The sequence below is a fragment of the Neovison vison genome, chromosome 12, assembly GCF_020171115.1.
Source record: "Neovison vison isolate M4711 chromosome 12, ASM_NN_V1, whole genome shotgun sequence".
Classification (NCBI taxonomy): domain Eukaryota; kingdom Metazoa; phylum Chordata; class Mammalia; order Carnivora; family Mustelidae; genus Neogale; species Neogale vison.
In genome coordinates, this window is record NC_058102.1 from 74457190 (window position 1) to 74481800 (window position 24611).

General features: G+C 37.7%; 1 protein-coding gene across 1 annotated transcript in view; it reads right to left on the reverse strand.

Moving 5' to 3' along the window:
* The window catches only part of PKP2 (plakophilin 2), a 91200-nt gene that overhangs the window by 9736 nt on the left and 56853 nt on the right, over positions 1-24611 (reverse strand). The window contains exons 7-10 of the mRNA XM_044226623.1: positions 13733-13850; positions 12712-12876; positions 11646-11819; positions 4025-4178 (exon numbers count right to left, since the gene is read on the reverse strand). Of these exons, the coding sequence (XP_044082558.1) occupies positions 4025-4178; positions 11646-11819; positions 12712-12876; positions 13733-13850 (611 nt within the window). The remainder of the gene's footprint in view (positions 1-4024; positions 4179-11645; positions 11820-12711; positions 12877-13732; positions 13851-24611) is intronic.

The following is a 24611-nucleotide window of genomic DNA, read 5'->3' on the forward strand; positions in this document are numbered from 1 at the left end:
ATTCAAAGGGATACATGTACCCCTATGTTTACTGCAGCATTATTTACAATAACCAAATTATAGAAGCAGCCCAAGTGTGTATTATATGGAATATCATTCAGCCATAAAAAAAGAATGAAATCTTGTTATTTACAAAAACATGTTTGGAACTAAGAGAAATAAGTCACTCAAGGAAAGACAAATACCGTATGATTTCACTCATATGTGGAATTTTTTTTTTTTTAAAGATTTTATTTATTTATCTGACAGCGAGAAAGAGAGAGAGAGAGAGAGCACGCACAAGCAGGGGGAACAGCAGAGGGTGAGGCAGAGCAGTCTCTGTGCTGAATAGGGAACCTGATATGGGGTTCAACCCCGGGACCCCAGGATCACGACCTGAGGCAAAGGCAGACGCTTAACTGACTGAGCCACACAGGTACCCCTCATAACTAGAATTTAAGAAACAAAATAAACAAAGGACAAAAAAAAAGGCAATTAAAAAAACAGACTCTTATCTGCAGAAAACAAACTGATGGTTACCAGAGGGGTAGTTGGTGGGGGGAATGCATGAAATACGTGAAGGGGATTAAGAGTACAGATACTGGGCGCCTGGGTGGCTCAGTGGGTTAAAGCCTCTGCCTTTGGCTCAGGTCATGATCCCAGGGTCCTGGGATTGAGCCCCACATGGGGCTCTCTGCTCAGCGGGGAGCCTGCTTCCCCTCCCCCCCCGCTCCCCGCTCCCGCCTGCCCTTCTGCCTACTTGTGATCTCTGTCAAATAAATAAACAAAATCTTAAAAAAAAAAAAAAAAAAAGAGTACAGATAACTGTGATGAGACCTGAGTAATGGATAGACTTGATGAATCACTGCATTGTACACCTGAAACAAATGACACTGCATGTTAACTACACTAGAATTAAAATTTTAAAAATTACAAAGAATCCAATAAAGATGATCTAATTAGAATTTTATGAATACAAGCCTCACTACAATAACAGATTCCATAAAATAAATTGAACAAAACTAGACTTTTGGTGCAAACTACCTCATTAGTGAGAGGATGTGGATGAGGCCGATCATAATAAATTCTGATGTGACTGTACGATAATGGTCCTTTGCAGCTATTCCATAATACAGGACATGGCCAGACCTATTTAACAAAACACTGGTCCTCTCTATAATGTTCAGTGGGCATCACCTACAGTTTATAGGGCACTTTAGTTAAGAGGACCACTAAAATGATAAACTGGAATACAGACATTGGAAAAGAAACTTTCCTCTCTTTCCCTCTCTCCCTTCCTTCCCTTTCTTCTTTCCTTTGTTTCTTTCCATTTTATGTTTTTACAGGCGGTGTTACACACACGTCATATACAAGTTACAAAAGAGGAACTCTTAGAGATCGAGGAGACTAATATTGCTGCGTGTGCAATCAAGACATTCCTCTAGGTTTGGCCAAGAGTTAGAAATCAGGACTGAGACAAACTTGAGTACACGATCCCGCAGTTTCTAAAACATGTCTGAAATGTAGTGAAAAATTTATCCAAAGTTCAGTGATTCTATGTCATTTAGTTTGCTTTTGTTAAAACTACTAATGATTTATTGGCCACTAGATGTTGTACGACCCAATTTTAATATCATTTATTCATTTTTCTGTCTAAACTTTCATCTGTTTATAGGCATAGAGAGATGTCTGGAAAGATATTCACCTAAAGTTAACAAGAGTTGTTTTCTGAATGATAAGAGGAAGTATTTTTGCTTTATTTGTGGTGCTTTTCTTAATTGCTTGAATTTTTAAAATGAGCATATATCTTTAAAAAAATTAAAGTTGTTGTTCTTTAATAAAACCATCCAAAACAATGATTTTCCATTTATCTAGCTTCTGGTTGAAAGTGACAAATACAGGAAGAGAAGTCACATTGTTAAACCATTAAATATTAAGAGGAGAAAAAGTATAAATATTATAATTATCCAGAGGAGCCAACAAAATTTGAGATGCAATGTATCAAAGCCAGAACTCACTCAAAGTAGGCTAACAAAGAAAATAAATAAACATTAAGTATAGTGTAACGCAAAAAAACCTGGACTCTGCCGAGACCATTTCCTGCTCAACTGAAGAATTAAATACTGTGTTTATTTATTTAAAAAAAAAAAAAAAAGTGAAGTGTGGGGCTACATTTGTATCTTTCCAACAGTTTAGAGGATGGTAGAACACCGGAACAACAGTATTTTGCCCTGAAGGCACGTGTATAATGGGTTGAGCGCAAGTTACCTCCATCAGCACTGTTTAAAGATGGAGCCATCTATCCTTTGGGGGGGAAAAAAAGTCAAAGGATAATATACCTGATTAAAGTGCAGCACAAAAGTCCACAAAGGACAATGGGGAGAACACTTTCATATTTTTCAGAGTGCCTAGGGCAAGGTTTCTTTTAGATTCATGCAAAGTTTCCAGGCTCTCTCTGTATTTATAATGGGCAGGAAACCATTTATGAAACCGCCTGTCCAATATCGTGCTGCTGGCTGGCTTTGGAAATGACATTAGTAAAACATAACCACAGACCTCAGTATCTCTGGTGCTGTGTGTCTGTGTGTGTATTCCAAACTACTAATCCAATTCACTAAAACCAAAACAGAATTTGTTTATAATTTGAGTGGAAGATTGTGAAAAACTGAATTCTGAGTTGTCAGGAATGACTGATTTATGGAGCATTAGGAAACATGATTGATTTTGGCGTTATCTTCCTATTATCTCATTTTATAGTATTTGACTTAATTCAAACATTCATCAGACATTTCTGTGTAGAAAGCAAAGGAACAAAACATTTTATTATTTGATAGTGTAACATAGTTATCTTTGTCAATAATACAGACTCTCAAAAAAGGAGCAAATACTTCATTGTATTCATTTTAAAACTGTCCATGCCAATTTTTTTTTTTTTAATCTAAAAAATTTGGGGCTTCCTGGGTGGCTCAGTGGGCTAAAGCCTCTGCCTTCGGCTCAGGTCATGATCTCAGAGTCCTGGGATCAAGCCCCCCACTGGGCTCTCTGCTCAGCAGGGAGCCTGCTTCCCCCTCCCTCTCTCTGCCTGCCTCTCTGCCTACTTGCGATCTGTCAAATAAATAAATAAATAATCTTTAAAAATTTTTTTAAATTTAAATTCAATTTAACTAACATATAGTGTATTATCAGCTTTAGTGTATTATTAGGTTTGCTTCCCTCTCTGTTTTTATCTTATTTTTCTTTTCCTTCCCCTTGATCCTCTTATTTCTCAAATTCCTCTTATCAGAGAGATCTTATGAAAATTGTCTTTCTCTGATTGACTTACTTCGCTTAGCATAATCCCCTCTAGTTCCATCACACTGTTGGAAATGTATATATTCAATGACTCCACCTTTCTGCCTTTTTTGCACAACCGTCCATTTTTTTTTTTTAAAGATTTTATTTATTTATTTGACAGAGAGAAATCACAAGTAGACGGAAAGGCAGGCAGAGAGAGAGAGAGGGAAGCAGGCTCCCTGCTGAGCAGAGAGCCCGATGCGGGACTCGATCCCAGGACCCTGAGATCATGACCTGAGCCGAAGGCAGCGGCTTAACCCACTGAGCCACCCAGGCGCCCCACAACCGTCCATTTTTTTTTCTAGTGCAACAGGGACCAAACTTCTAACGGGAAGACCACCGTGTGTATATTTTCCACGTTTTAGAAGAGCAGTGCTTAAGCAGTCTGAACTAACTGCGCAGGTTAAAAAGGCTCCATCGACTGCTGAGTCGAAGGCTTTTGAAAAACATCAGACATGTTACCTACCTTGTTAATTTCTCTTCCATAGTAATTAGAACAATTAAAAAAATGCTGAATATTAAGAAAATCCCTATTTGAGACCCAGGGAGAAAGCCTACCTTGATGCTTGGGTGCAAAAGCCAGGTCTATCACATTTCAGCCCTAAGTTCCATTTTTGGTTCATCACTGTAGAAAATGTGATAAACACAATGGTTCCCTGCATTTGTATTTTCAATATGTATTCACAACATCCAGACACGTTTGCTGACTCACCAATTTCATTCTGTAGAGAAAGATTCCGAGACAAATTTCTCAGCAGGGAGACTGCCGTCTTTTTCACACTTGGATCACCGATATGCAGCATCTTGCGGGTGTGCTGAAGGCCATTTTCCTTCTGGACAACTGTCTGAGCTACTGACGTCGGCATCTGTTGCATGAGGCATGTCTTATTAATACTATTGCATTAACATCACACGATAATATCAAGTTTCTATAGATTACTAGAGACTGAGCAAGATGTTTTGAAAACTAGGGCTGTGGTGAAACTAGTCTGAAGATATTTACTTTAAATTCTTATTACACTTTCAGGGGTGCCTAGGTGGCTCAGTCCATTAAGTGTCTGCGTTCAGCTCAGATCATGATCCCGGGGTACTGGAATCGAGTCCTGCGTGGGGCTCCCTGCTCAGTGGGGAGTCTGCTTTTCCCTCTCCCTCTCTTTCCTGTTCATGCTCTCTCTCTCTCAAATAAATAAAATAAAATAAAATAAAATAAAATAAAAATTCTTACTATGTTTTCAATTTTGTTACAGGATAAAAAAAAACCAGTTTATTTGGTATTTTTAAATAGAATATTGGATTTTTCAAGTTGCTATATTTTTGTATGTTTATAAATAAAACCTGTCTTTTCCTTTCCTTCCTCTTTATTCACATTTTCAGCTCAGCATTGTGAAAAGGATATAAGGACGATGTTTTTTTAGAATCAAACACGAGTGTCAAAAAACTAGCTGCATAATGTTTTCCCTTTCTCTATTTTCTTGAACTGTTTGTTTAATTAATATTTCAGTGCATTTGTAGGTTGTTGCCTTGGTCACCTTCTTGCTCACATTTTGGCACTTTTTGTATTTTTAATAAACTTCTTCATTTCTACGGAGCCAACTTACTCTGAAAAGAGATGCTGGGCTTTTCAAGAGCGCATGGCTAGTTAGGTTACCCTAATTCTACGTTCTCAACCAGAGGCTGTATGTGCAAATCTTATTTGGAATCACGCTGGCCACCTACTTTCAGGGGGTCTGAGTACTGACCAGAACCTTCCGAGCATCAATAAACCTCTCATATTGGGGTTTGTGTCTGCAACTTTATAGTTTTGTATCTGAAGCTAACTTGAGGCCACCTGCCAGAAATTCCTGTAATTCTTGACCATTGTTAAGGGTGACTATCTTCTCTGTTTATCTTATCTAAACACTGCTTATTTCCCCCACCTCCTGCAGACTGCTCTCCTTACATTCACCACTCTACTTTGTAGAACAGGGGTTCTTAATATAGGGCCTAGGATAGGTTTCAGGGAGGGAACAGGAGGTCCTTAAAACTATTTTTGTATTGGGGCACCTGGTTGGCTCAGTTGGTGGACCTGCAGCTCTTGATCTTGGGGCTGTGAGTTCAAGCCCCACGCTGGGTACAGAGAGTAGTTAAAAATAAAAAAATTCATAAAAAAAAGAAAGTCTATTTTTGTGTTTATAATAAACTTTCTCAGGGAAAGGATATATAACTTTTATTAGATACTCAAAGTGTTCACAACTCCAAAGAAGTTTAACACTCACTATTTTATTATTTTAGAATGTTTTGTTGGAAACCAGTTACACTTGTTTTTCACTAATTTGTTGAACATTCCATTAAAGTATTTGCTCCAATCTGAGATGAATCTTTCCTCTGTAGCCATCTGGAGAGGAGGCTACTTATTCTCTACCACTCTTGTGACTTGGGTGCAGAGGTAGGTTGGCATTCCTTTCTCTTCCCAGTGTCCTGTCTAGATAATGTCTTCCCAAACATGCAAAAGCTCTGCTCTTCTGAGTCCTGTAGCATTTTCTTTGTCATCTCAAGGCCTACTGGACCTTTCCCAACATCCACTGGAGGCTTCAGAGCCTAGCTGGGAACCTTCTCCATCTCTTGTTCACTGTAGATGAGGACATTAATTACATCACAGTTCCTAGACTTCCTAAATGTCACTGACCTCCATCTCTCCTACACATGAGCCAATCACTTCCACGGTCATACAGAACCTGTATTCACCCCAAAATATCTTGAGTCTGAAAACATAAACTCCAGTGTTAGACTCTGAATGCAACTTCTTGTACTTTTTTTCTCTCTCTCCCTCACTCCTACCATATTTCTTCCTCAGCCTCATCAAGAACTCCAGTGTCTTTATGTCAACCCTTACTCCCCATACCTCAAGTTGTCAATCCTCTCTGCCTTACCTTTCTTTCTTATTTAGACTAAGGTATATGAACCAACACATCAAAAACTATCTTTCAATACCCTTCACTCTCTGTCATTCCAGCTTATTTCCACCCATCCATTAAAACTACAAAACTGATTTTACACCGGGCGACCAAACAGAGTAAATAGTGCAGTTGTGGAATGGTATTTCTGCAAATTTATGGTCTCTAGTCTTCACTAGGAACCAAATGTTGCCAGTCAACTTTTTAAAATGCCTGTTGGGGCTTCAAAGCCTTACACCAGAATGATCCTCCTAAAATTCAATCTTATTATATACTACCTCAGGATTAAGCCCTGTAATGACTCTCCATTGTCTCCAGAATGATGTTCAGTTGTCTTCAGATGGCCTGGTATGTACTTTCCTTTCTTTCCTTATCATTACTCCCTAATTCTCTGGGTTACAACTATACTAAATTGCAGTCTCTCTTATTAGAACATAAGCTTCTTTGAAGGAGATATGGATCTTATCCACTCTTTTTTCCCCTTCAGGGCCTTGTATGGTACCTAGAACATGAGAGATTCTATGTAAATGTTTACTGAATTCAACTATACGGACAATACATTATCAAGTTTTCCCAAAGATTTAATATCATCTCAGGAGATCGAGATGGATTAAAAAGTCACAAGATATTGATTTCTTAAAATTTTTAAGACATAAGATGCTTTTAAAAATAAAATCTTGCTTTCTATATCATCTATACCACCTAATGATATATTCTTATATATAATAAAGCACTTTGTGTTAGGATATAAAAAAGATCATTGAACATATAAGACCCGATGAAGTCTGGAACCTCAAATGATGTTTAATCAACCAGGATTGAAAGCACAGTGTATTAGTCTTATTGATTCTGATTCACTGAGGGAAATGATAAAGTCCAAAGTGATACGGTTTTTACAATCTGCTCAAAAAGGAAAGTAAACAGATCTACCAAATAGAGATTTTTTATATTCCAGCTCTAGGGAATATGTGAGAATGACTATTAATTAGTTGGTCAGCTATTTGCAAATAGTACTTCTAGTTCATATTGTCCTGATTACTAATGAGGTTAAGCATCTCTTCAAGTGTTTATTGGCCATTTCTATATTATTCTTTGTGAAGGGCCTGTTCAAGTCTCTTGTCCGCTTTTCTATTAGGTTAGCTTTTGACTGTTAACTTGATAAGTTTTCTTATGTTTCCTAGACACCAACCTTTGTTACTTACGTATCTTGCAAAAATCTTTTTCTACTCTGTGGTCTTGCCTTCTCACTGTCTTAATGTTTTTTGATAGCATAACAGCGTAAGTTGTTAATTTTAAGTTAGTCAATTTATAAAATACATACTTGATAGTAGTACTTTTTGCGTTCGCTTTTAAAAATCTTCCCCTTCCAGGTTATGAGGATATTCTTCCTCGAATACCAGAAACAAGCTTTACTGTTTTGTCTTTCATATTTAAATCTCATTGATGCTAGAAACTGCTTTCTAGTAAGGTCTGAGGCTAAGGGATATAATATATATATATATATATTTTTTCCCCCCCAGCAGATATTAATGCTTTTAAAGTATTTTAGAAATTTGAAAAGTACTTATTTCAATGACTTTTAACTTTGACTATGTGGTGTTTTAACTTATTTCTATTGATACATAACTGACACATAAAACTGTATTAGTTTTAGGAGTAAAATATAATGATTTGATATAACTATATACTGCCAAATAATTACCACAATAAATTTAGTTAATATCCAACACTACACATGATTGTAATTTTTCTTCTTGTGATGAGAACTTTTAAGATATATTCTCTCAGCAACTTTTAAATATACAACACAGTATTGCTAACTATAGTCACCTGCTGTGCCTTACATCCTCGGGACTTATCTTATAATTGAAAGCTTGTACCTTAACCTTTTCTTTCTTTTTTCTGTACTTTAACCTTTTAATTTATAATGTACTTTTTTTTTTTTTTAAAGATTTTATTTATTTATTTGACAGACAGAAATCACAAGTAGGCATAGAGGCAGGCAGAGAGAGAGAGGAGGAAGCAGGCTCCCTGCTGAGCAGAAAGCCCAATGCGGGACTCAATCCCAGGACCCTGAGATCATGACCTGAGCCGAAGGCAGTGGCTTAACCCACTGAGCCACCCAGGCGCCCCTATAATGTACTTTTAATTTATATTGTACTTACAGAGTTTGCCAAATGGGTAAATTTAATTAATCCTTTCTCTTTACTTATTTATTATCTGAACTATATCTGAACCAATAAAGTTTACAAATATACTTTTACTAACTAGAAATTACTGTCACAATTTTATACTTTAGGTTATATAAACCTATATGCTATAGGTTTATAATTATAAAACCTATAATAGGAAGCTGTTCATTTAAGTTTAGGTTCTTTGCCAATTCAGGCACGTGGCCATCAATCACTCAGTGATGTCTCAGTTATGAGCACGAGGTTAATCACTGGATATTTTCTGAAACTATTTTAAATGCCTTGCTTTTCACATTTTCCTATTCCATGGTTCTTTTTAAAAATGATAAAAACAAGCATTTTTTATAATATTTAAGTATAACAAAATTAAGAAAAGTAACAATTAGAAAGGATATGTAAGTCAAAATTTTAATAAAAAGAGTTTTGTTACTTAAAAGAACATATCGGAGGGGGAGACAAACCATGAGAGACTGTGGACTCTGAGAAACAAACTGAGGGTTTTGGAGGAGATGGGGGTAAGGTGTTGGGTGAGCCCGGTGGTGGGTAATAAGGAGGGCATGTACTGGATGGAGCATTGGGTGTGGTGCATAAAGAATGAATTTTGGGTCACTGAAAAAAAAAAATAAAGTTAAATTAAAAAAAAAAAAAAAAAAAGAACATATCACTGTCCCATGGTGCTAATGATTTTCTCCTAAAGATCTCCAGTCAAATTAAACTTTAACAACTCTGAGTATAGAGTAATACCAGATCAGAGTAGGCCTCCTTTCAGGACTTAGGTATTATTTAAAATGCCTTGACGCAATTAGAACAGTTATGAGGATATCTCCAATGCTTGGATTCCTTTTAGTCTGGGAATCTCCCAGTACCTTAGAGTTCTGTTTATTTGTTTATCATTGGATTATTATAAAATACAGGGATTTTGTCTTTTTCATTGCTACATACTTAGCATTAGGCTAGTACCTGCTATATAGTAGGTGCCCCAAAAAAATGAATGAAGGAACTTAAGATCTAGGTAATAAACTAATATATTCAGAATCTGTGTGGCACAATATTTCTGTATCTATCCTCGGGAATGTGGAAACATCTCTGGACTGCTTGGATTCCATGAGAGACTTGGAGTGAAAGAGGGCTAAAATCCAGGCTTAAAGGTTTAGCTCATACTGAACCCTACAGGGAACACAGGGAACTCAGATATGCACACACACACGTGCACACTACATTAATTCCTAACATTTTTTTTTTTTTAAGTTGGCTGGGAGTTAATGAGAGGGCTTCTGTAGTCTGGGAAAGTGAAAAAAATGGAAACCTCGCATGGGAAGATGGGAAGGTAAAATGACTGCGCCTGGGTGGCTCAGTGGGTTAAGCCACTGCCTTCGGCTCAGGTCATGATCCCAGGGTCCTGGGATTGAGTCCCACATCGGGCTCTCTGCTCGGCGGGGAGCCTGCTTCCCTTCCTCTCTCTCTCTGCCTGCCTCTCTGCTTACTTGTGATCTCTCTCTGTCAAATAAATAAATAAATTCTTTAAAAAAAAAAAAATGATTGTGTATCATTCAGGGCCCCCTGGTAGTTTCTTGTTCTTTCCTTTTTGTGTACAAGTAAATTTTGCAGAAAATCCAAGAGTTTATAGTTTGGTTTTATTTTTTTTTAAGATTTTATTTTTAAGTAATCTCTACACCTAACATGGGGCTCAAACTTACAAGTCTGAGATCAAGAGTCCCATGCTCTACTGAATGAGTCAGCAGACGCCCTGAGTTTGTTCATATTCTCAATCACAGTGCCAAGGTAAGAGAAATACTGGTTTTAGTATTTCATAATTTTGTTCAAAATAGAGCAAGCTTCTGTGTAAACACATTAATTAAAGAACAAATATGGTTTCTTTCTTTCTTTCTTTTTAAAAGATTTTGTTTATTTATTTGACACAGAAAGAGAGAGATAGTGAGAGAGGAAACATAAGCAGGGGGAGTGGGAGAGGAAGAAGCAGGCTTCTCACCAAGAAGGGAGCCCGATGCGGGGCTCGATTCCAGGACTCTGGGATCTAACCCAAGGCCTGAGCTTAAGGCGGACACTTAACTGACTGAGCCACCCAGGTGCCCCATGAATATGCTTTCTTAAGAATAAGTAATATTTTTGTTATCCACAAGGGTACTCTTTCTATGGGCATGGATAATTGGAAACTGGACATATAATGAACAGTTTTGTGCGTGGGGGGAGACTTACTATAATAACTTCATGATCAAGACAGAGAATACAAGCTTAGTTCAAATAACTAAACTGTGTAATAAGGTGTAAAATACCAGGGGTGGGGAATAAGCAACATCATCACAACATCACAGGCTTTACTGTTTTATGTATTTTGACTTTGCTGGTATAAAGTAAGCGCTTCAGGAAGAGAAGCAGCTCTTTATTTTCTGTTGAATTTCTGGGACATAAAAGCACAGATGTCCTTTCCAACTCCATACGCGGTGGACATCTGTTGTTTTTGCCTGGCCAGCACTCATTCTTCTTCTGCTAATGAGTTGCTGCTTTGGCATTTCAGTCCATGTAGTCCCCGTGGCAGTGAGCCCACCTGCTCAAACTCATGCCCCTGAAATTCATAGGTGGGCCCATCACCCAGACCTGGCTAGTCACAACATCACAGGCTACTAGCCACAGGTACTGGTTCAGATACGGGCAAGTGAGACTCATTTCTTGAGTTCCAAATGGAGCTATTGAGAAAATAGTAGTTTCTTTACTGTGAAGACATTGGGTGGATACAATAGAAGTCTGAAATCATTGGTGGCCTTTGCTATCATATGAGAAGAGCCTTTGAAAACAAAAAAGCAGAAGAGGGAACCCAGAGATAGAGTTATAATTACAATTTCTGGGCACCTACCCACCATGAGAGAAAGAAGACCCACCTTGACTTTCCAGTTAAATGAGCCAAGACATTTCTTTTTTGCCCAGGGCAGTTTAGGTAGGATTCTGAGACTCATAACTGAAAGAGCTATAATATAAGTACCTAGGAGTCTTCCACTCACAGCCTTACTTGGGTCTGCAGAAATTGAGACTGAAAGTCCCTAGAAAGCTGGACGCCTTGCTGGCAGTTACTGAGAACTGTCTTGACAGAAGAGAAAAATCTTGTTCTTACTTCCCTGTCTCATCTCTAATGTAGGTATGTCCTACAATGCCATTATTTTTTAAAAAGCAGAAGGATAGGAGTGATACTCACTGGTCCACTTCCTGCTGTGAGATTCTGCAGAGCTCCCAAAGACGCTTCCTGAGTATAGTTTCGGACACTCTTTGCGATCAAGGACAAATACATCCGTATCACGATGGAATGCCACAGCCATTCCACACCCTTCGGGTTGCTCTTTTCTTCTGGCATCGGCATGTCCTGATATTGCTAACCACATACACAGTGAAATCCAGAATTAATGCCCTCAAGTGATTTCTACAATTCCATGCCCAAACGAAGGGAATAGAAATACCATCTTGTCTGGAGAGACTGACAATTTCCCTAATAACAAACGCCTGATATGCAAATGAAAAAGCAAACATGTATGATTTCCAGTTAGTTAACTTTTAGCTCATAATGTCTGTTTCTTCTTAACAACACCCCAACTTTACATTTCATAGTGAGAGAAAACTCGAGAATGAAGCATAGACAGTTCTAGAATCGTTTTCAGGCTGCTGTTAAGGTAAAAGCTTACTTAGTCACAACCACTGTGGAGATAAGAAAAACAGGCCTCTTCCCTCAGTCTTGGAAAGTTGTCTAGGATAGCATCAGCATTCTAAATTTACCAGTTGCTCTCCAGGTTCACAAATATGCACCATGATAGTCTGAGGAATAGCAGGGGTTACATTCTTCCAGCTTTCATGAAATGCCAGTAGGGACAGTATTCCTTCGTATGGATATACTTTTAGGCTACCAAGAGCCAAACATCAGCGTTCCTTTTAAAGTTAAATGATTTATACACCATTGGCTATGCTGTATTAAGCTTACTTTCCAACTTTTAAGCATATAGCAGTATGATATAGTGGCTAACGAGGCAAATTTGGAGCCAGACAGCCTGGGATTGAATTCCATCCCCTCTATTATAAGTTTCTGGATTTCTGGGGGGAAAATTAATTAGCCATTCTGTACTTCTGTTTCCTTGTCAGTAAATGATATTAATAATACACACCTCATAGGGTTGATAGAAGGATTAAAACAACTTAAAATAGTGCCTGACATACACCAAGTACTCAGAAATACACAGATAAACACTCTTTCTTTCAAAGTCCTCCCAATATACCTCTTTTATTTTCCTGCTTCGACTGCCAAAACACCCAATACTTTTGTTGTTGTCAGTCTGGATAGTCCGGTTCTGAATATAGATGCTCTGGGCATATCTGTCTGGGAGCTCTGTCTCTAGCTGGTAGGAGAGGTTATGAAGAATGCACACACAGTTCTCTGTGGCCTGAGAAAACAGGACATGAATCTTGATCATACACATACAGACATCCCTTTGCAGGTGTGATACCACAGGAAGTATTAAGCTTTCACAGTTTAATGGATGCAGCGGGGTGTGCTTGGATTGTGTCCGGGGAAGTGGAAAGAGCATGGCTAGATCACCATGTTCATTGTCATGAACACAATGTTAAGGAGTAGAGGCTGAATTTCTTAAACCACTGGAAAGCCTTTCTAGTTTATTTTTAAGAGTGTGTTCAGACGATTCCCTATTTTAAGATATGTAACGTAGTAGCCACATGGAGGTGGAAAACAGAAGATATTGTTTGCAGGACCAGTTAGGAGGCTACTGCATGGTAAGTATGAAAGATGCACAAACCAGGGCAGCAGGAACAGTGCGAGGGAGGAGGAGCGGACCAACTGGGGGCCATTTCTGAGGCGGAATACACATGGTTTGCTGCCTGATGGCTAAAGTACGTGAGGCAAGGAAGGCAGTCAGAGATTACTCAGATTTCTTCTTTCATTTCGTGGGTGAGGATAATTATTAAAAAGGATTATTCAGTCATGGAACAAGTTTGGGAATAAAGGAATAGATGACATTATTGCACATGGAGCACTTGGGCTCCTTTGAAGTATCTACCCAGAGTTGTTAAACAGGTAGTTGTAAATTTGGGTCTGGAAAGTAGACAGAAAAATGGGGCTAGATAGACTTTTAATATTGCTAAGTATGGATGGGAAACCTTAAGCTTAGCAAGTGAGCTAATGAATAAATCTAAACCTAAAGAGAATACTTTGAGAATCTTCTGAAGTGTCCTAGTAAGACAAAGTAAGTAATTCAAACGAGCGATATTTAATACACGGGTCACCTTGTCGTCTGGCTGGTAGTCTGCAATGGTTCCTCGGACATAATGGACCAGCGAGTCGATCAGCCCGTCACACCTTCTCATCACCTTCCTCCCGTCAGGCCCGGCCGAGCTCATATTTCTATCAGGAAAAACAAATAACCATAATATTTAAGCTGTGTATCTAATAGGCCTTTGTTTTAAAGTTTTACTTGATTGATGCTTCTTCCAAGTGTTTGGAAAACTGACAAACTGGTAAAAGCGGGGCAGACATGGGGTCAGTTCACTATCAATTGATGGTCATAAAATCTGGACACAACCTCTAACTATATTCCTGGAACATGTCAGTGTGTCAATAAAAGCTTTCTGTCTACTTCACTCCAAGCACCAAGGTCACAGCATCATTTACTTACTCTGCAATCAGTTTTTGAGAGGGTAGATATGAAGCAAACACTTCACAACTAAAAGAACAAACGGCACATTCGACATAGCGGTATACTAGATGTCCAAGTACAAACCTGTTCTGTGTCTTAACACTAAATAACTTCAAGTGACTTAAATTCTCTGGGACTGTTTCCTCATTTGTAAAGACATGATGTTGGACTCTATTATTTTGGGGTTTTGTAGCTTTCAGTGTAAACAATCACTGACAAATATCAAACGAGATGTTCTAAAATGTGATGGCTCTATAAAATGGCAAAGAGATGTGACAAGATTTCGAAGTTCCACAGTGTGAAGACCTAAGTCAAAAGCATGACCTATAAATATCTTTGCACTTAGTCTATTTCTAATTTTGCTAGGCCATGACACCCTTCTATAAACAGTAACTACATCTACAAGTGGAGGTCGTTTCCTTATAGAGGATTGAAACTTATTAAATACAGCAAAGTAATTTATTTGGGGATCAAATTTCAAATTCAGATGTTTGTATTCTAGTATTATTATTACTATGTTCCTTTGGATTAAGGTTTTGTTAGCATCAACAATTTAAAAAATTTCCCTCCAAAAATGTTAATACTTCTGTCAACAAAAATGGCAAAAGAATAGCACATTCAGATTTTTAGAATTTTGAGAACCACCTTTACTTATTCCCTTTTGTTAACTTTAATTGCTAAGAACTATTCCTATAAAATTTATCTGATCAGTTTGTTTGGTTTCTTTGCTGGCAGAGTATTCAAAGTATTTGTTTATAATGTCTCTGTCATTCTGAACAGCAAAAGAACTACAATTCTGAGAACTTTCGGGTCTTATTTTCTTCATCTTTAAAATAATAAGTTGTATTAAGTGATTTCAAAAAGCTTTTCTGCCCCAAAATACTGCTTTGAATACATGCTATATAAGAGAACAAATGTACCCAGCATGGTATCAAGAAGTAATGGGAAGAAAAAAGGAACACACAGCATTGTACCCTGCTCCCATGAAAATCACATCTATAGGATGAACTTGATGAAAAATACTATTTTTAACCCACAGAAATGCAATTTCATGATTTAATGTAATACTTGAAGAGATGAGACTAATATATATAAAACCAGGGATTACACTAACAATTTAATGTTTTCTGGATTGATACAATGAATTTTTAATTTTAACAAAATCCTTTCTGTGACTTTGGTTTTCATTTGACTATTCCAAGTAAAGATTTACCTCCTTAATTTTTACTGTATCTGAAAAACCAACTTTATCCATTACAAAAAGATAATGCGTAGGTTTAGAAACTGTAAATAGAACCATTTTTATGATAGCTTTTTTCTCAAGAAATTATCATTTCAACCAATATCCTGTATCTATTCTCTGAAGAAGCCTGACAGGAAATGAAAAAAGGCGTCTTTTCCAGTCATCTTCTTTTACACATGGAGAAACAGAGGTCCAAAGAGTTTAAGTCACTTCTCCCAGTAGAGTCAGAAAGGGAGAGCTGTTCTTCATCCTGTTCTCAGGGGCGGCTCCAGACGAGAGCACACCTCATCAACGTTCATTCACTCTGCCATTTGCTTAGCAAATATCAGATGTCCCCCAACTCCAAGACAATGTTATCACATGTTTTAAAGCTTCCCCTTGACCTTTTCAACCTCTGGCTTGGAGAAATGGCAGTAGTTTAAAATTGCTTTGACAAACCAAAAGGTTTCTCACTAGCTAAAGCTGCCACATACCTTGCAGATGGATGACCTAGCTTTGTTAAACTTCAGGGTGTTTATTTTGGGTGTGAATGGTAATTCTCTTTGGCGGGACTGCCAGTTCACAGGCGTGGACTCTTGTCTTGTAGTTTGGTATTATCCAGACTCTACTTGCTTGAAATGGGACTTATCAGGGTTTTCTGGCACTTGATACCTTTGTTGACAGAAAGTGCAACCCCACTGCTTCAGTATTTGCTCCTGCATATCAAAAATAGTTCCAACCTTACTCAGCTGCCCAGAAATATGAATGATAAGGGTGGATGATTTTAAAGCACTACATCCATGAATAGAAGTCCCTAGTCAGAAAGGAATTTGTTATTGTACCACTCTGAAAATAAGCAGTAATTATGAAAGTGATATATCTATCTTAAAGTACTAATTTTTTTTTTCAATAGATAGTACTTTAGTTTGTGGGAATCAGAGAATTACTATGGCTAATCTTATGCAGAATGGAAGCTTTTACAACTTATCTCCCAAATCCTGAGAAATATTTATTTATAACTATTTCCTATAGGTAGCCCAAAAGAGGTTTAATATGGAAAATATCCCACAATTATAAATGAAATAGTATCAAGTATTTATACATGGCAGCAATTATCTTATTGAAAAGTAAAAGAGAATAAGCATACAGACACACTACTCAATAAAAATTGATTATCAGTTACCAATGAATATATTAGAAATGTTTAATTTAGTATCTATGATTTCAACTCAATTAGATGATGGTTTTACTTCTCTTGGTATAATCTAGTCAAAGTCTGGGTAAATACATCAGCAACTTCCAGCCAACTAAAATATGTATGCTGTTGTACACTGAAATTGAAAAACCAGATCCTTGGACTTAAGTTGGAGGTTGGTAGCCCGGCCTCAGAAGAAGGGAGAAGTGGGGAATATAAACTTCTCGCACAAAAGCAGAATTGTTTTGGAATTCTTCACCTTCCATGAGCCAGAATGGGGGGAACACCAGCTTAATTGGTTACTTATGCTTGATATGAGGAAGAATTTTTCTGGTAATAAGACTTGTAAATGGTGGAAAAAAATAGAATCTGAACCTCTGTATGTCTCCAAACAAAACTTTACAGATTTAGGAAGATTCAGGTGTTTTTTATCTAAAAGCAAATCAATGATTCATGACTCTCTTTAGGACCACTTAACTCACACATTCCTGAGTGTCCTAATGAAAAAGAGAAAAGAAAACCAAACACCCAGGACTTTGCTAGAATTAAAGGAAGAATGGCATGTCTTTGTTAAGATTAATGACAGGTGACTAAACCTTAAATTCATATGGCAAACCAAAGAATGGACAATGTCAAATGACAAAGACAACCGCAACTTAAGTGTGTGTGATAGACATTATAGTAGGTACTTTATAAACACTATTATCTGTAATTTCACAAAATTCTCCAAATTAGGGCATACTAAAATTTCATTTGGAATTCTGACCTGTGACTCTTGTTTAAAATCAGTCGCTTAAGCGTCTGCCTTCAGCTCAGGTTATGATCTCAGGGTCCTGGGATCAAGTCCCACGTTAGGCTCCCTGCTCAACGGGGAGTCTGCTTTTCCTACTCCCTCTGCCCATTCCCTTCCCACTCCCCCTCTGCTTTTGATCTGTCTCTGGCTTTCTCTCTCTCTCAAATAAATAAATAAATAAACTATTAAAAAAAAAATAAAATAAAATCAGAATTACCTGCCTCTAATAGGCTTTTTACTGGCCCTTCCATAAGAAGTTATCTGTGTGCAGGCATACTGTTAACAGCTAGCTGGCCAGCACCAAAAGGAGGTTTGTTTCGGCACAGAAAGTCCGAAGCTTAGTGTGTGGTGTATGGTCAACTAGCCTGGGAAAATGAACACTGTATGTTAACTATACAGGAATTAAAATTTTTTAAAAATTAAAAAAAATAAAGTTAAAGGCTATAATTACTCACGAGATAGGAGATTAGCAGACAGCCCAATAATATGGTTAAAGTGAATCTTCTCAAAACACTTCAACAACAAGTAATTCTAAGAGGCGGATTTTTTTTTTTTAATGGGGTGATATCTACTGGTAATAGGTGTAATTTCCTGTAAATGTACAGTTTACATGTGTGTCACATGCAAGACCTACTGCCTATGGGACCAGTCTTCATGGTCTAGCTAGCGTACTGAGAGAGTGACCACCTTGATGATTTTACAAATATTGAAGGTACATCTTCATATCCATCAACAACTATAGGATTTCAATATCGTGTATCGTAAACTGTACAATAAGGCCCCAGTCCCCTAAGTGCTTGGTCAGAGTCCATTCTAAGACCCAACAGGCACTTGATAAGAGACTGATGGATAAGGAGGCATCCTTCTTCCTCTTGTTATTTGAGATTTAGGTCTGGGCTTTTGTTTATCTCTCAGCTGATATATATCAAACAGTTGGGCCTTGTCTGTGATGAACCCAGAGAAAGTAGCAGAGGCAGCTTGTTATTGCATAGAACAAAAGGGGAACCTCATTTGAACTGGAGGAGGGACAAAAACTCTTTGCCAAGAAAAGGGCTTGTCTGTTACCTTAAAAGTCAGCATCAGTTCCTGAAGGTATCTGCAAACAGCAGTCAAAGTCAACTGTTTGGTCTGCAAAAAGCAGCAGCATTGGGAGGTAGAACAAAGCTCTCCCACCTACACGTCTTGTTCCTTCCAGGACAAGGAACATTAACCGAACAAAGATATGTCAGCATCTATTACACTTCAAGAAGCCAGAAGGTAGAGGAGAAAATCTATCCTTGAAAATCCTTTGGTTTTGGGACGCCTGGGTGGCTCAGTTCGTTAAGCGTCTGCCTTCAGCTCGGGTCATGATCCCAGAGTTCTGGGATCGAGTTCCACATTGGGCTCCTTGCTCAGCGGAGAGCCTGCTTCTCTCTCTCCCTCTGCCTGCCACTCTGACAGCTGGGTTCTCTCTCTCTCTGTGTCAAATAAATAAATAAAATCTTAAAAAAAAAAAATCCTTTGGCTTTGCTTTCCTGTATTTTTAAGATCATCTAAAATTATTCTGAATAATCAATGTAGCCAGTAATCATCTGGTTGGTAGGTTACAGTCACTTCCTTTGGATTTAGCTGGCTCTTCAAGGTAGAATGCCAAATTCCATTTTGAATCAATTATAAACAGCAAACTAATTTTTTAAAATATGCCTGGGAGTCACTGGAACTTGAATAGACATTCTTGGCACCTAAAGGAGATGTCTTGGATGCCAGATAAGGATTGATGAAGAAGCTTAAGACTTAGAGTAAAAGCATATGATGCTCAGATGGTCTGCACCTCCAGTACAGGCACAGATTTTTAACCACAGGATAGCAAAAAAGTCATCAGCTGCTTTATCCAAATATATCAACCTGCTCATTTCTTAATCATGATGAATTTCAAAATTTTTAATAGTTCTATGATGAAAGTCAAGTCTTTTTTTAAAAAAAAGATTTTCAGTGACCTAAGATATAGTTAATAATAAACTACTTCCAATTTAAGCTATACCAGATTTTTTTTTTTAAACACTAGGATGCTAAGAGAGTAAATCTTAAAAGGTCTAACACAAGAAAAAAAAATCTGTTAACTATACATGGGGACAGATGTTAATCAGACTAACTGTGGTGATCATTTCACAATGTCTACTAATATAAATTCATTATGTTGTAATGAAACTAATGTGTCAATTATACCTCAACAAACAAACAAACAAAGGATGTTTTTAAAAATCTCTGACAAAGTCCTACTTGGGAATTTTTTGTTGTTGTTCAGGACCCAAGTCACGTACTGACTGATACACAGAAAGGCAAGCAAATACAGTCCTCTTGATATAATAAAAATTATTCTTCTGTTACCTTGTTTTTTCTACCTCCACATTAGTTCTATTCATGTATTCTTAATAGTCACTCCAAGGCTGAGCCTGGGATACCAGTAAAAAGTTTCTTCAGCAAAGAGAAATGTCATATAATTACTGAGAAGTACAACTCCTAATCTGAGCCTATCTGCTAAGGGCATGAATAGGATAGTGGAAAATTTAGTTTGAAGAACGGAGACATTTGCAAGCATTGTAGTTGTGCTGACTGACAATTCTAATGTGACCTAAACTCTTAAGAGCACTGGATTCAGGAAGATCAGAGAGGGGTGATCAGGTTAGCATAGCTGTATTTGCTTGGTTTGATGTTTGATTTGTTTGCTTTACTAACCTAATTACTGTTGAGAGATTTCAAACAGATGACCTAAAAACCCTGAGATTTTACTTATAAACAATCATTTTTTAAAAATCAGGATTTTATATACCTATTCAAATACCACTTAAATCTTTTAAATTCACTTGAAGAGAAAATTACACAACAATTTATCTCATAAAACTAGACATTTGTTTGTATTTTATTAGGGATCAAGAGTTCCTGTCCCCATTGGGGTCCTTTTAGCTGGATGAAAAATCAAATTGAAAAGAGACAGGTAAAGAGGAGAAAATCAAATAGTATATGTACAGAGAGTCCACATAGCCATGGAAATTCTAAAGACAGGCAAAATGAAGTACATATGTTATTCTATTTTTTTTTTTTTTTTTTTTTTTTGATATAGGTTATTCTAAACTGAGGATATAGGGGTAGGGGCCTGGGACTTCAGAAGAAAGGAATGCAATTGACAGGATGAAAAGAAGAGCAGATGTTCAGTAATTAGATGTTTGTCCTGCCACACAGATGGGACACTCAGATAAAATTTATCGCTGCTAATAACCCTTATTCTGGGAAAGACCGCCCATTTAGAGTTTTCTATGTAGTTAACAAAGAGGCAAAAATTTCTCTTGAGTACACAGGGTCTTGATTGCCTTCAGCTCAAAATAATCTTCATGTCAAGTGGCCCATCTTAGTGTGGCCTATCCTTGGCCCCCACAATATCTAAAATACACAACATATAAAATACAATTATGAATGATAGTGTAACATTGCTAGAAATATTGCCAATTCCATTATTTATGGTATAGGGGAGCAAATTTTGCCACCCCCAAATAAGCCTCTTTGTCATGTTATTTTAAGCTGGTTATTTTTAAGAAATAGCAAACACAGGAGAAGTTCTGCCAACCAAGCGGAAATCACCCTTTCGTGAGAGACATTTACATTCCCTTACAATTTGTAAGGGAAATCTCCTTTTATAAGGGCGTCCCTCTGCTGTAGCGGGAAGAGATTTGAATATAGCAGGCATCCAAGGAACAAATACAGTGTTAGATAAGAGGAAGAGGAAAGACAGACCAAATGGTAAAATATCAAGAACGTTGGACTAGTTTCCTTTCTCAAATTTCTGATAATGGTTCTATAATTTGGGAGAGTCACTGTCAATTTCTTCAAGATGAAGAAGGAGACTGCTAAGAGAGACTGCTGAGATGTGTTTGTGTTCAGTCTAATGTGTCTTCCAGAACTTTGAACCTCACTGCTCTTGGAAAAGGATATTTTTCCCATTCTCTACTCTGAGAGCTTCCACCATTCTCCATGGTCTTATACCTGTCCATTTCAGTCCAAACGGAACTCTGGAGGCACTTTAATTTCTAACCTGTAGATTCTTTCAGCCCCTTCTTCTTTAAGAGAGCAAAGAATCAGGAAAGACAAGGGAAGAAAGGAAAGGAGAAAGGAAAGAAAGAAAAGGAAGAAAGAAACAATGGGAATGACATGGAGGAATGGAGAAATAATGATAAATCTTTGGTAGAAATTTCAAACTTCCTCCTGATAATAACTATTGGTTTTATTTATCACATCCAAAGGTCTTCCATAGGTGTGCCAATCCGCGAGGTGGAACACACAGATTTGACAGCCATGTCACATCAACTCCTAAGATGTTACCCATACTAAATAGAAAAGCAGGGGCTCATCACAGTGAGTGTGCACGTAGGAGGGGTGTTAAATCAAAGAAGGCAGCTCATGCTTTTTGGTAATTTACAATTCTATGATTGTCACATAAAGCTTTTGGAATCTGAAATATCTGAAAGCGTAGCCTATTGATTGCAATAAATTATCAACTGTCAAATAATGGCACACTTTTTGCCTTAAGTAAATGAAAATAATTTGGAAAAAAAAATGAATGGGTCATTTTAACATGTTTTCTCCACTCAAAAAAAGGAAAATGCTGAAGCTTTGTGATACCTTCCAAGAAAACAAAGGAACTGTTTCTTCTTTGAAAAGGGATGTGTATAGAAAAAAAAATATGCTTATACTCTAATTACCCACATTTTGATGTTAATTAATGAACAGAAATTCAGTGCCAGTGGTGTTCTGGTAGATTTTTATTCAAGAATCAGTTTTCTTTTTTCTTTCTTAAGATTTTATTTATTTATTTGTCAGAGAGCACAGGCAGGGGTAATGGCAGGCAAGGGGAGAAGCGCACTTCCTGCCAAGCAGGAAGCCTGATGTGGGGCTCGATCCCAGAACCCAGGGATCATGACCTGAGTTGAAGGCAGATGCTTAATCAACTAAGCCACTCAGGTGTCCCAACAGTTTTCTAGGGGCAAGGGAGTGAGGAGACCTCTGACTTGCAGAATTTGCCAATTTCTGTGGTGTAAATACTCCCACTGTGGCCAATTTCAAACTACCAACATGATGTCACAGTCTGTGGAGTTACTAAGAGATGCAAACTATTGCTTTCGCTGGCTCTAGCACAAATTGGGAATGTACTATTTTACTTTTCCTCTCCTAGCCTGGAGTTTACTACTTATTATTGCTAGCATAATATTGTTTAAGATGTTTCCTCTTTGCAAAATATGTATCACCTTTCAGTGAGTAACTTCAGTTGTTATAAGTATGTTAATTCCAAAGGGACCTAAAGAAAGCACCAAGGCCCATGCATGGAAAATGCTGCTGAGGACAGATGCTAGTCCTGTAGATAGGGCTGATACCTGACAAATATCCTGGACCTGACAGTGTTGGTCTTTTCAAAGGATAAACTTTGCACGTTCTCTTGTGGGAATGCAGTCTCACTATACCAGCTCCAGGTGGCCAGAGCCAGAGCCACTGCTGCAAAGCAAGTTCATTAACAACGCAAACATCTTACCTGCAGAGCAGATTCACTAAACCATTGCTCTAGGCAGACCAAGCGAAGTCCCTCTCAAAACTATCTCAGTGTCACATTAGTAAAGGAAAAAGTCACTGGTGTATGCAGTTTTTCTCTGAGGAGATTAAAAAAATTTAGCTGCACTGAGTCAACCACAGTGCCAAAAATGTTGCTCATGTTGCCAATTCATTGTTGGCTCTGCACCCACTGCAGGAGAGAATACCTCAAATAAACTTAGAGCAATTAAGATACTTGCTAACATCATGATCTTCTTATTCAGCAAGATTCACTTTTGTAAGAACAGTTAACACTCATCTTAAAATCTGTTTAGAGAAGCTGTGGTCATATATAAGCAACTACAGGGCAGACACCTCTATTGTTATGGAAATTGAGACTATTTGATCACAGGTTCCCTAGAAGGCTCTTCTTGCATTCTGCGGGTTTCTCCTAGTGGCTTTTATAATCACTGTGCCAACATCTAACCTGACCTTGTTGCCTACAATGCCTTCTCCTTTCCTGGAAATGTCGCCCACTTCATAGGCTTCATTCTTTGTATCTTCTCGCTTCTGTGAAATGCAGAGCTCTATTTGCATAGTTCTATTTGCATAGAACTTATAAAACCAATGAGACACAGATGCAATGCCCTTAAGAAGACTTGAATGTGAGTATAAATTGGTCTACCCAGCTGTGTGAGGTAGGCTGTGAAGGACAGATTTTTTTTTTAAGATTTTATTTATTTATTTGACACACACAGAGAGAGAGATCACAAGTAGGCAGAGAGGCAGGCAGAGAGAAAGAGGCAAGCAGGCTCCCTGCCAAGCAGAAAGCCCAATGCGGAGCTCAATCCCAGGACCCTGAGATCATGACCTGTGCCAAAGGCAGAGGCTTAACCTACTGAGCGACCCAGGGGCCCAAGGGTAGAGGTTTCATCCACATCAGCACAGTCTGTAGAAATGTGATAAACACGAACATACGAATATATGTGGCTTTGGAGATAGGCTTCCTGGATTTGAATTTCAGCTGTCTCTTGCTAGCTGCATGATGTTGGAAATACCACTTAACCTATCTGAACCCCTCAACTATAAAATGGGGAAATCTTGTTTTACAAGGACTATGGTAAGAATAAACTAAAAAAATTCTCATAAAGCATTCAGAAGTTTTTAGAACATAATATACAATAAATGTCATTCTCTAATATGTCAGCTATTATTATTGCAAATTAGATACACAAATGAAATAAGAACAGATACTTAAGCATGTACTATTGGCATTCAATTTGGTAGATTTTTTGGTTATATTCTGCTTCTAAAAGTAGTTCAAATCAGTGGTTTGAATTGGCTTTGCAAACACTAAAATGGTGTCATATTGGAGGGAGTGTATTCAGCTATTACATCTTCTGGAATGTGTGTGTCAGCTAAGGCATGCTTCACTCAAACCATCCAAGTCTTTTTTATTCCTCATTCATAAGGAAAAATGGCAGGAAGATTTGAAACTAACATCTTTGTCTTTATTACATTATTCATCTTCTCAGTACACCTTTCCTGTTAATATTATAATTGTTCTTCGCACAGAACTTCCTATTTCTATCCTCCCACCCTAGATAATCTTGCTTACAGAAGAAAAAAATTAACCCCTTAACATGACCTTCAAGGCCCCCACAATCAGACCTTAGCCTATGTTTCCAGCTTCTGTTTGATTACTT